Source organism: Echeneis naucrates, chromosome 13, assembly GCF_900963305.1.
Source record: "Echeneis naucrates chromosome 13, fEcheNa1.1, whole genome shotgun sequence".
NCBI lineage: Eukaryota > Metazoa > Chordata > Actinopteri > Carangiformes > Echeneidae > Echeneis > Echeneis naucrates.
In genome coordinates this window covers 7,480,549-7,493,464 of record NC_042523.1, presented here as the reverse complement: position 1 = coordinate 7,493,464, position 12,916 = coordinate 7,480,549, and the positions used below count along the sequence as shown (strand labels likewise).

Below are 12,916 nucleotides of genomic sequence, written 5' to 3'. Positions count from 1 at the left end.
TGGGTTTTATATTCTATGGCCTCACACTGCTGCTTTCAGCAAACAGTCCACCATTATTCGGTCTGACAAGAGAGCAAACACTGCGCATTCAGGGGTCAAGAAAAAGTACCCCCACCCCCTTCTCTCTTTGTCAAGTCTCCTTCATCCTGCATCCTTATGCTGCTTTGTTTTCTCGGACATTTTCACACTTGCGTTGTTATTCCCCTATCTGTGTTCTTTTCAATTCAGTCACCAGCAGCAATGGAGAGGTGATGTACATTTAACAAGGGTGGTGGTAACAATGTAAGCTTCTCAGCTCCTGGGAGGGCGACAGATCTTTGTCTCCATGAGCTCATCTCTTAAGTCAGGAAGTGTCTGGCAAGAGATGAAATTTGTTTGTTTGGTTTCCAAGTTAAGCTGGAAGGGAGAGTAGCATGGTGTTCTCTTTTAGCTGGGTTCTAGATATGTTTCCCCCTTTTCCATCTCACTCATCTTTTTCAGCAGTTCACAGAAGGTACTTCAGTAACTTTGGCTCAGAGGCTGCCGGGGTGTTTGTACTGTACATGAGTGACTTGTAATGAGTGAGAAACCTTTGATTTTAAGTCCACAATGACCTTTAGATGTGAATGCCAAAGAAAGCCCTGCAGCCTTTTGCTGTTGTTTCGCCTGGTATGTCTTATTCAGGCCTTTGCTCTCGAACCCTCGTGGCTGTCTGTTAATTAACACACACGAGGGTATGTCCTCTTTGACAGACAGGAGTGCCATTCAAGGACAATCAAGGAAGGGTTTGTCTACCCTCACCTACACAACTGAAATGAGCAAGCCCTCAGCACCCACTTTTATGACTCTTTTGGATGGATTCCAAAAATCAAGGGTGGTTAATGGATTTATTTACTCGCCCATGCAGTGATACAGTATACAATACTCATCATCCTCCTAGAAAAGTAGAATAGTAGAAGCAGGTTTTATTTGTATACAATAAAATAAATAATGTAAATATTTAAAAATGTAATAGTGCAAAGACAATATAGCAGCTGTAGCTTTCAAGTGTGCAAGTGGCATGGTGGTGCAAAGATTTTAGCTCTCTGGAAGCCTGGTGGATGGAGCTGCAGGTAGAGAGGGGAGAGTATTCAGCATCCTCACAGCCTGGTGGATGAGGCTGTTTGTAAGTGGGGAAAGGAGGCTCCTGTACCTCCTCCCAGAGGGCAGGAGACTGAACAGATTGTGTGCAGGGTGGCTTGCATCGTTTTGCAGGTGAGGCAGGTGGTGTAAATGTGCTGCAGGGAGGGGAGTTGGGCACCAATGATCTTTTCAGCCGTGTTCGCTATGCGCTGCAGGACTTTCTTGTTGTAGTCCGTGCAGCTCCCACCCCACACAGTGATGCAACTGGAAAAGCACTTGCCCGCTTGAGTTTGCGCAGGAAGTAGAGGCACCGCTGAGCTTTCTTCGCCAGTGATGTGGTGCTGATTGTCCAGGAGAGGTCCTCACCGATGGGCACCCCCAGGAATTTGGTGCTGCTCACAGCAGCACCGTCGATGGTCAGTGGCGGGTGTTGGGTGTGGCCTCTGTGGAAGTCAACAATAACCTCCTTGGTCTTGCTGACATTCAGCAGGAGGTTGTTGGATGCAGCCATGAGGAGGACCCTGTGTTCCAAGTTGGAAATCCACAACCTGCAACAGTGGAGATCTTCTGCGGTATTGGCCATCCAGAGTTGGCTGCTTGCTAAACCTTGAGATTTTTGGAAAGGGTCTGTTTCAAATAATATTTCCACATGAGGCTAACAGGATTGTAAACCCAGTATGTTTGCGCCTAAGTGAGCCCAGCCGTTTCTTGACCTGAGAAATATTGACCCAAGTAAATAGCCAGTGTAGTCATTTTTTTCTGTCATGTGGCATTTTTTTCAAATGTTCATTATTATTTTTCAACAAACAAATTTTAAAGGCTCCTCAAAAACTTTCACTTCAAAAAAAGAAAATATCTCTCCACTTAAAGTGCTCCCATGTGGGGTTTGTGTGTGTTTTTTGCTGCTGATGACAAATGACATCATTTGTGGCAGTGTGTGAGGACACACACAGACTCCCAGGACAAGAGTGACCTTTCACAACAGCATTTCCTCTACCACATTTCTGTCCTGAGCCACCAATAAAGGAGCCCCCTTTGACATAAGAGCTTTGGGAATTCCTCACTACTTTTCCACTCAGGCAAGGAACTCCGACTTCGTTATCCTGGAAGAGCCGTTTTCAGCAGCAACATTGCCCTGTGATTTGGAATCAAAAGGGTTTCTTTCTCTCTGTCATGCTTTCAAGGATGATGCCTGAGAGCTTATTCTTTACACTGCTTTCCCTTACTATAAATGTCCTTCGATGGATAATGACACATTTTTCAAATTTCAAGCTATTCAGTGTCTAATTTAACAGTCATGGTTGTGTATGCACTCTGAGATAATAGTTTGTCAATCTAAGTTCGTATCTGTAAGCTTTGTTGGCTGCACAAAAGGAAAAATATTATGTATTGGCAAAAATATCAATGAAAAACCTTGAAAAGAACTTATTCTTATTGTTACCAACATAACAAGTTGTTTATATTCCCACAGAAATAAATTCCATGTGCAATAAATGCATCAGATTTATAAACAGCTTCAGTAAATATATTCATTTATGGTCAGTGTGAATTTAGCACACAACTAATTCTAGCCATTGTATTCCAAATATGGAAAGAGCGCTGAGAGTTAAAGCCCCTCTATAGTGGTGGTGGTTCAGATGTTAATCTCAAAGAAGTTTACCTGCTGAGAGCAAAGCCTTTCTTGCTTTAAGCCCTGTATGGCTCTCTGACCCAGCACTTTTGTCCAGAAACGCCTTTGGCCTTATTTGTGGGCCCCTAAATATCGTGAACACTGTGTTAGAGTGGACACAGAGGCGACAGAAGCAAGAATGGACTCTGCGGGGTGATCAAATTTACAGCAGAGCGGTTCCCTGAAAGGCTGTGCCGATAGAAAAGGGTTTAGGGCCTGTGAAATCTTAACAGTCCTAAATCTTTCAAGCCATGGCCAACTCCCCACTCGTTACTGCTGATACAAGGCTTAGGGTGATTAGACCATATCGCTCTCTCTCGCTCGCTCCGTACTCTGCTATGTGCTTTCTTTCCTTCAGCAGGATTATCAGATCTCCTTTCCCTTAATTGGTGAGGTGAAAAGTATGCTGTTATGGTCTGCTATATTATGGAACTTAAAGACAACCCACTTTATGGAGTTAAAATAAATTACGATGACAGAGTATGTTTACACTACATCCCTAAAATGAATCATCATTGTTCCTTGGGACCAGAATTAAATATTGATTTTCCCTAACTTCTGTCAGCTAACCATATATCTTGCATTTCTTAATTTAAAAAGTTAAAATGTGTATTTCTCCAAGCCAGTCCCACTCCCATAACAGTCTGAGAAGGAATGACGTAGCCTTTTTTTGTCCTTACAGATTTATTTTCTGTGAGAGAAAATGACACGTGTCTTAAAATGCACTGGCCCATCCTTTATTTATTTTTTTCTTTCTTTCTTTCTTTTATTTTTTATTTTTTTTTTTTTAGAGCACACTGTCATGGGTCAAGGTTTAGTCGGTTTTCAGTCACATGAAAGGTCAAGAATCATCTACTGGGGACCATAAGTATAAAACCATCTTTATTTAAGCAAAACTCGACAGCAATTTGCTCAATAAATGGCACAACATCTGGCTCAGGATCAAATAATAAGTTATATAAACCTTATCACCATCCAGGTCTAAGAAGTCAGAGATGCCTGAGAAAGAGTCACAGGCCCACAAGAATTATACATGAATTGATGTAAACAAGGTGCTTAAATTTGCTTCATAAGACTTTGCGGCTCCCCGTGCAGGTGTAAAAACCCCCTTTCCAGCATTTTGTTACAGCCTACACATTATTAAATAGTTGTATCCATGTAAGCAAACCGAGTATAGGAAGATAAAATGCCCTTTTCTTGCATATGTAAGTGTAAATGGTTTAAAAATGTTGACTAGACTGGACAGGAAGACAATATATTTGACCAGTGTTCAGAGTGTGCATTTGTTATTAAATGAAAACATGTTGAAGGCACTGTGGCTTTTTTCCTTTCCACTGTGGTCTGATCTCTGTTCACACAGCTCCCACTAAACTAAAATCTCTGCGCTTTCACTGCTTCTTGGTCATGTGCACTCGATACTATCTCTGTATTATCTCCATATTATGTTGCGTGACACTGACATTATGGTTTGGGAGGTTGCTGGCATCAAAAGTCCATTTGCAGTATATGATCATTAAGTATTTTTAGATGTATTGTGTCCGTTGAACGGGATTCACAGGCTTGTCCCAATTTATCCTGTCTAATCAGTGTGGTGCTGGCTCTGTGCAAAGGACCGCCAGTCTGTCTGCCTGGCTGAGAGAACAGACGAGGGTCCTGGGGCATCGTGGCCCCACAATGCTTGATGGTGACCAAATATGGGCTGTCTGCAACATGTATGCAGGGAGGAGACAGGGGCACTAAGTTGGCACAGACTCTAACCAGCCTCTCACATTTTTTGGCCCCTCTCAAAAGATTTCTGTCTCTCAACGTACATCCAAAATGGGAATGGAGAGAACTCATGCTTGTGTGGCGAAATGAACTCCACAGAGGTTCAAACCATAAATTAATTCAACCATCTAATGAATGAATTGTGATTGTTAGCATACAATATGGCCATTGCATATGAATATGCTGCATGGCTGTATAAGATAAATATAAACATGTAAATCTAATGTACTTAGATCAGCTCACGTGATGTTTTCACTTCATTTGATCCTTGTTGCTGCATTGAACTGCCCAGAAGTGCAAAGAGGCACGCATGAAAGATAACAATATAATTCAGTAAATTCCAACTCAGTACTGTGAGTACTGGTTAAAGATTAACTCTGGTGTTTTCCTTGGGGCCTCTTTGAAGTAGACTTGGTCCAAACCCCTGCTTATCTTAATTAGAAAGAAATCTGGAGGAGTGAACCGGTCCTGTGGAAATGAGCACCTCCACTCCCCAGTTCCCCAAATGCCACACAACAGCTTTACCAGGACTCCTAAACTCAATATTTGCTTGAGTCATGGAGGAATTGTGTGTCATGTCTTATAAACTGTGGACATAAAATATATTTTTTTCAGGTTTGGAAGTGCAGCTTTGGGATGTATCCCTGACAGACTGTTCTGGATATGAAAAATGAATAATTGATGGAGCCACACGGTGTTTGTTAATGCCGTTGAAGGAAACAGGTGTTAAACATGATTAATCTTGGGAAGCTGAACAGCTCCTTTGAGGCTTAGCTTGATGTGTAGACTGTTTCTTCAGTGTAATGTAAATAATTTAGCTAAGCATGTCACCGTTTAATGTTGTCATTGAAATGTGTCAGGTACTTAGCACAAACTTCCAACAACACAGTGCTGGTATGTTTCCATCTCAGTGTTTGATTGTAGACATGCGATGCATATATTCTGCTTTGCTCATTTTTTACAAGCATATTTGACATCAAGAATATCCACCATACAATAACTATTACAAAGCCCATGCCAACGTGTGAAGTCGGATAAATTGCCAAGACCTTCTCTGTTTCCTTGATATCAGTGCAGGACGGGTTCCTTCACAACTCAGGGATCACACATGCAGTGTTTACTGGTGGCGTGCGTGCCACGCTGCTGGCTTTAATCCAGACAGAGTCGGGAGGTCCTGTCATGCACAGGTCGCCTGTCTTCAGAAGACTGATGTGGAACACACAGGAAGCAAAAAATCCTACCCTGTGGTAGACCTCAAGAATGTATGACTTATTTTATATATTACATTTTCATAAAACGTCTCCATTACAAGCAATGAGGCCTCATTTACATGTGCAGTTTTTGTTTTAAACTCAGTTTACTGAGCCAAAAATTGTTTACTGTAGAAAATGTGATTTTCCTGCACACATCAGAAGTAGGTTTTAGATTGTTCTTCTTATCATCTGCATTCCAATCAACTATAACTATATTGCTTGGGATTTTTTTATACCTTACCTAACAACATTTCTTGCGGTGTTTAGGGTTTGTTCAGTAGATGTGCCTCATACTTATTTTGTAAGCTATGCGCACTTTGGCATAACACTGCAAAATGCTCTACACACACTCATTGGTGTCAGTAGTAGCAGCTTATTTTGAATGACTGGAGGGGCACAGTTGTACACATGTCACATTTCCAGATAGATAGATATTAACTCTCCAAGCTTCACCAGTTAAGGGGATAATGTAATGGATTGCAGCTTTATCGAAAGAAAATAGTAATTTAATCTAGTTTATGTCTTCATATAAGATGTGAAGGAAACAATTCTTTGCATCAAAATAAAGTAAGGGCTATTGTTGTACACTAGTGTATTGCAATGGAGCATCTGAAGTCAAATAACAACACAAGTCGAACACAGAAAAACATTTTGTTTGTGACAATTTCATCAAATGTCTAAATGATTCAGGCTTCTTGTGAAAAATAAAAACAGCTTATAGTCTTATTTTAGCCCCACAATCACAATTTCTACAGATTTGAGTTCTATTTTCCTCAGTTTTGACATCTCTGACTGGAATCTGCTCTGAACTGGTTCAGCAAGTCATCTACAAGTCTTCTGTAGATGTTACTTTCCAGAATTTTTATAGTATGGGTTACCAGACCTGCAAAGGTACATTACAAAAAGGTATTGTACCTTTATGCTCAGCGTTCCTGACCTCATGTCTGCCATGTTTTCCTCATCAATGAATGGAATTTATTCAAGTGAATCATTCAAATCAGTTGTTGGTTTTAAATGAGGAGAGTGAAAAAGGATTACAATGAATGCCATTGACTGTGCTCATTTATACCGGCTCTGGCATGTCCTTTTCAAGAAGCATAAATTTGATATTTTAAATGTTAAATAGGACCCATTTTACTCTGAGAGGAAATTTGCACACTACTTGCCCAAAGGGAAAAGCTGTTGACAGGTGCATCTTACATAAGTACAGACACAGACATAAAAAGCTAAATGCATGTCCTCTCACACTTAATGAAACACCCGGGGTGAATGTGTACAGGTCTCACTGTGCCCTTTGAGGAAGGAAATAGGCACAGTGGAGTGGTCAGCTGCACGTGACAGATTTACTGACCGTAACAATCGGGGCGGGGCGGTTGTAGAGACTCTCACTTGTGCCTTACACAAACAAATGGCAGCACTCTGAAACCCCCAGCAAATTCACCATTATTCCAGCACTTTTAGAGGTGCCAGATGTTGAGTGGTTCAGTCATGTGGATCTCACCATTCTTATCCAGTCACAGCAGGCAGCATGTCTCACTGTGTGGTTGGGTGGATGCGTGCTGAGTTTCAGGAACCAGTGAATTAGCTAAGTAATGCTCCAGGAAATTACAAATACAAGTGTGATGTGGTTTCCATGTATCTTAGTATGTCTGCATCTTTCCAGTTGTCTGTCTTTGTCTGTGTGCTTGGCGGCTGTGTGCATTGTTTTGGATTTTTGCGCTCCAATGATAGCAGCTGCACCGTCCAGGAGTGTACCCTTGGCCTTTGAATTCAGCTTCAATGTATACCATTGAAATTACCCAGTTGAGGCAGGGAGACAGACACCTTAGAAAAGAAGCAATTAGATGTTGCAGACATGGTTTCTTTTGCATATATGCTGTGCAGTCCTTAAGGGATCCAAGAAGTAATTTTAATATGAGGTGTTAAGGTGTTTCCTTTCCACAAATAACTATGGAAATTTTCAAAACGTGTTCGATTACTGAATCCTAACCGGGCCATGTGACATTTCTTCTTTGTTTTTCTTCTGGTGTACAAACACTTACAGTATAGGGAGACATTTAAAGTTTAACTTGAACTTAACTTCATTGGTTTTGTCTGCAGGGGGTAACAAGCTGAAAAACCAGCACTTCCGTCTGAACTGGGCTTGGATCTCTTTGGAAAAGCAACACTACGTGGTGGATGAAGAGGTCAAGTTCCTGGAGGTGGTGTTGAAACGTCGCGGCTACCTGGGGGAAACATCATTTGTCAGTAAGTTGACATACAGACATGGGTATGGGCGGTCACTTTGTTGTTGTGACATCACAAAGTTATGACAGTGTCAACAGCATGTTAAAAAACACTATATCCTAAAACGATGTTCAAAAAATGTTTTGGTGTGGTGAAATACTTATTCTGCATCCACACCAGAAACTACTAACTTTCTGCTTTACTCTCAGACAAATATTTCACCATCCACAATTTCTTTTCAGTTATCCAAATAACCAACATTAAGACATTATCTTTAAAAAAAAAATACATTTCTTAGTTTTTTCATGTTATTTTTAACTTTTAGAAAATATCTATTCATTGAAAACTTACTGACTGACATAGCATGGGCCCCATGGCACACCGCCATAATCAAGTGCCACACAACTCGTTCCTATATTTTAGGGACAATTCCAAGGCCCGCCCAGACACCCTTCAGAGTGACACAGGTCATGGCCTTTGACCTCTCTTCTCACCAGTATTTACATTCCAATCACACAAAAGTGCAAGACAATCACTTGGAGGCTCCATGTGCACATGAGAAAGGTCACCCGAAGGTGGTGGCTATGGAAAGATGCCCCTCTAAATGTTAGTCAGGGCAGTTTACAAACTGGAACTAAATGAACAATACCTCTTTCGTTCTGTTAAAAAAATAGCTGCTGTGAGCTTCCATGAGTTGAAGGAGTTCTTACCACTGGCACAAATAGCCCTTTTTAGTGCTGCCATTTATTCTGTCTACATGGATGAGGTGTGATTAAAATGAACTAATGTTAAAGGCCAAATCTTGCAGAATAATTCAGTGTACTGTGTTATATATCTTTGCATACCCCAGGGTCTTGGACTAATGAAATTTATCTGTGCTAATATGCAAATTTTGCGTGACCTTTATAGCTTCTCACACTGCACAGTATATCTACTGTGCAAAATAAATAAAATAAATAAAATAAATAAAATACACACAAGGCATATCATTGTAAACTGTGCTGCAGGCGGATATTGCTGATCATAATGCACACTAAGGAGTAAATACCTGTGAAAACAAGAACTTTGCTGTTTATCTTGACAAGATGCAAGAACAATAGAAATGGAAATGAAATGCTTGTGTGATGACCCCACAGTGCTTTTGTCTGCATATATTAAACAACAAAACAGCGAACAGATAAATTGCCCTTTCTTCTGATTCTCTAGAAAGTCACTACTGTTTCATTAATGGCTACATTATAAAATAAAGGAGGGCCACTTTGAAATTGCACTTGGAGCAGATATATGCCCATACATCCTGTGATGTCCAAACTGACAGTTGTGTGCTTTCAAATCCAAACTGTAGCCTTTCACAGTGTAATTTTCTTTTCATTTCTTTTTTTTTTTTAACCTCTCCTGTTCAGCAGCTGGGGCAGGCAGCATTAATGTTCCTGGTGCCTTGGTGTGCTGAAACAGTTTTACTCTGCAAAGGAGGAGTCTGACATACTCCTGTCGCCATCTGTGTTTAACTTTGTTGGCAATGGTGTTGGCTTATTGGTAAAGCTAACGGGCTGAGGCTTAGGAGTGGATAGAGAGAGAGAACAAAAACAACAACCACAGCAACAACAATATCAACAGAAACAACGAGAGCATTGGTTGCAGGATTTCCAGTGCAAATGTGTGTATATGTGCATGCTACGGTTTGTCCTTGGATGCTGTGGGTAGCTGGCTGTAGCTGGCATGGGGGGGCTAGAACAACACGCCCCCCGGCCCAGGATAGCAGGTAGGTCAGGACCAAGGCCCTAGGGCACCCAGCAACCTCCAAAACAGAAGGAGCCCCAGCACCCGCCGCAGACAGCCACAGGCCTAACCCATGAAAGGAGCAGCAGACCCTGTGCAGATGTAGTCCAGGGCACCTCAGACCGAGTAACACCACCAGCCAGGGGCCCACCGCCCAACGCCAAGGCCCGCGACTAACCCCAACCCAACCAGTATGTCAGGAGGCAGACCGCCCACCCTGAGAACAGAGACCACCCCCCCCTCCCAGCCTTGGCGCAGTCAGCAACAGTGTAATTTTCTTATGATTGAAGCAACATGAAGTGGAATAATAGTGGAGGAGGCAGGATGATGCACCCCTGCATGCTGGTGATGGAGCACACAAAGGAGGGTGCAATTTAGAGCCTTTTTCAAGCCAGAATCATTTTATTTTAACAGTGTCCTCAAACACCAATAACAATATAGTTTTTCTCACTCAGTGCATTCTCCTTACAATAAGCGAAAACATGTTTACATCCTCAGGCGGATATTCTCTGATCATGCATCACTCTGTTTTTGTTCTGTTTTTGTTAAAAAGCCTTGGGAATGTTTCTTCTTTAATTTCTAGCTAAAACGAGTACTTGCACGCTTGACTAAAAGATTGAAGAGATTGGTGTGTTATTGCATTAGCGCCAGTTTGTAATTTGTCTGACCTTTTGTGTGCACCACTAGTATATTTAAATCTCCAGAAGCTAACAAAAGCTACCCAGAGGTCCAAATAATTAGAACAAGAAAAAAAGTTACCAAACAAAATTTGAAGGATAGTTTTCTTCTAATTGCTTCAAAAAATAACTCTGCAGTATTTCCCCCCTTGCTGGTACTGTACACAACTTGTGTTGTTTTAGTGCTGTAGTAACCAAATGTTAAAAAGGCATTCATTACTTCCTCACAGTAATAATTTCCTCTGCCGTGGTGAGGATAAAAGAGCCTAAAAACGAAAAAGCAAATCGATTTGACTAACCAGCATAAATAGGCCACCAGAGCAGGATGACAATTCCAGCCTCCCATCTTCTTCGGTGTTGAGATGCGATAGCGACTGATCACAGGCCAGTGCCTTCTTATAAAGACCGCAGATATCTTCTTTTGCCCAGACTGGTCTGAGTGAACGCTGATCTGAGGAGCCCACTGGTGGACTGTTGCTTCATTTTTCAATGTGCAGGGTGAAGGTGGCATGGGTTCGGACGCTCCACCTTCCTCAGAAGCCTCAGAGTGACTGCTGTTATCCGGCCCTTAAAATCTAAGCCTTGCTCAGTAGCTGGAGTTAGGAGAAAATCATATTCTCTACTCTCCTATTCACTCTTTGAAGACTGATGATTTTTCAAACTCCATTGAGCTTGACCATTTTATCTCAGCACATATGTGCAGGGGCCTTTTCCTTCTATCTCTACTTGCATATCAAAGCCCACTTTTTATTTTCATCAAAGAACAGAAGGATAATTTTCTTTAAAACTCAAACGCATGCGTTTCTCAATCTGGGGTCTATTGAAGATCTTACAGGTGGCTTTTTCCCTCGACTTTCTCTTTTAGTTAAACAAACAAAACATTTTTCCCCCCCAGGTTTCTGTTCCTCAAGTGATTCTTTCATCCTGTAATTTCTTTTTTCTGCGTTTGTGGCAGCAGACTGCATTGCTTTCGGGTGTCTTGCCATGAACTTGTCAGTTTATTGCCAGACCCCTGCTGTGTGTTGTGTGACCAGTTAACAAAAACAATGGAGAGGCTGTGTGACATTTCACCGGCTTCAGTGCTCCTTCTCAACAGGAATCCTGCCAGGGTCACAGCCGTAGTGACTGTAAGCCCCATCAAACAGCTCACATGCTGAAGGTCACACAACGCAAGCCACCCTCCATCTACTTCTGCTGAGACCAGGCTGACACGGGGGATTAATTGGCTTTATTCTCACCGCAGTCATTTCAAACTCTGGGGGTGGTAAACTGAATCCCAAACTGGGCAGATTTTTCCAGGTTAGACCATCAGTGGTTCAGAGTTTCTTGATTTACTTGGAGCTCAATAGCAGCACTTTGACTGTGTTGTACTTATTTATTGATTGAATGTGACCATTGATGTGGTGTTTTATTTTAAAAGAATGCGATTTGATTATGAAAATAACCAGCTTTTTCCCGTGTCCTACCCCAGGTATCGCAACAAAGGACGGCACTGCAGAAAAAGACAAAGATTTCCGGGGCAAATCTCAAAAACAGGTGCAGTTCAACCCAGGCCAGACCACGGCCACCTGGAAGGTCCGGATCCTGTCAGATAGCGAATATGAAGTGTCCGAGACCTTCCAGATCATTCTGTCAGAGCCAGTGATGGCAGCCCTTGAATTCCCAGAGGTTGCTACAGTGGAGATCTTGGATCCAGATGATGGTCAGTAATGATTTCACTGTACAGGAATGAAGTTTAATAATTCAAATACTTTGATGTAATTACATTTAAATTGATTAGATTATAGTTTTATCCTTTTGATTAAGCCACCAAAGCAGAATAGTTTTTCTATTTGAAGGACTATAACAGGGCTATAAAGAAGTGACAATGGACTTTACATCACAGCATAGTCAGGTCTTACAAGGGAAGCTACAGTGGAGATTGACAGCAGAGCATTTTTCAGATGTGAAATATCATTGGGCATTTGATGTCATGACAAACCCATCAATTTCCACAGCTGTTCAACTGTCATTGAACAAAAGGAAATCCATTGCAGGAGAGACAAAGATGTCAGTTTTATTTTGAAAAAGTAGCACTGCCTCTTTGAGCGGCACACCCATGACAAACTATTGGCAACAGCATGTGCACTATAAGCCGTTTCTCTCTGGGTTAGAATGAGAAGAACAGATAAAGAAAGAATAAAAGGACAGCAGTGCATTTAGGGAAATTTGCTCACCTAAAAGTAAATAGAAGACTCTGAAGGAATATCATTTTCTCTCAGAGCAAATATCTCATTTTAGGTCCTGCCTTCATCTCTGTTGTGCATTCATTGGCTGGATTGGCTGGCAAAATGTGTTCGCCTGCATGCCAGAGGCCATCTGAGCGCACCATATTGCAGATACAACATTAATTCAAATGTAGACTGAAGGTGGGAGGGTGGAGGGCCATCTTGAACCAAACCTGA

At 41.7% G+C, this 12,916-nt stretch overlaps 1 protein-coding gene across 3 annotated transcripts in view; it reads left to right on the top strand.

Moving 5' to 3' along the window:
- Positions 1 to 12,916, top strand: part of frem2b (FRAS1 related extracellular matrix 2b) — a 49,996-nt gene that overhangs the window by 16,439 nt on the left and 20,641 nt on the right. For all 3 annotated transcript variants that reach the window (XM_029517285.1, XM_029517284.1, XM_029517286.1), the window contains exons 3-4: positions 7,891 to 8,037; positions 11,944 to 12,174. In XM_029517285.1, the coding sequence (XP_029373145.1) occupies positions 7,891 to 8,037; positions 11,944 to 12,174 (378 nt within the window). The remainder of the gene's footprint in view (positions 1 to 7,890; positions 8,038 to 11,943; positions 12,175 to 12,916) is intronic.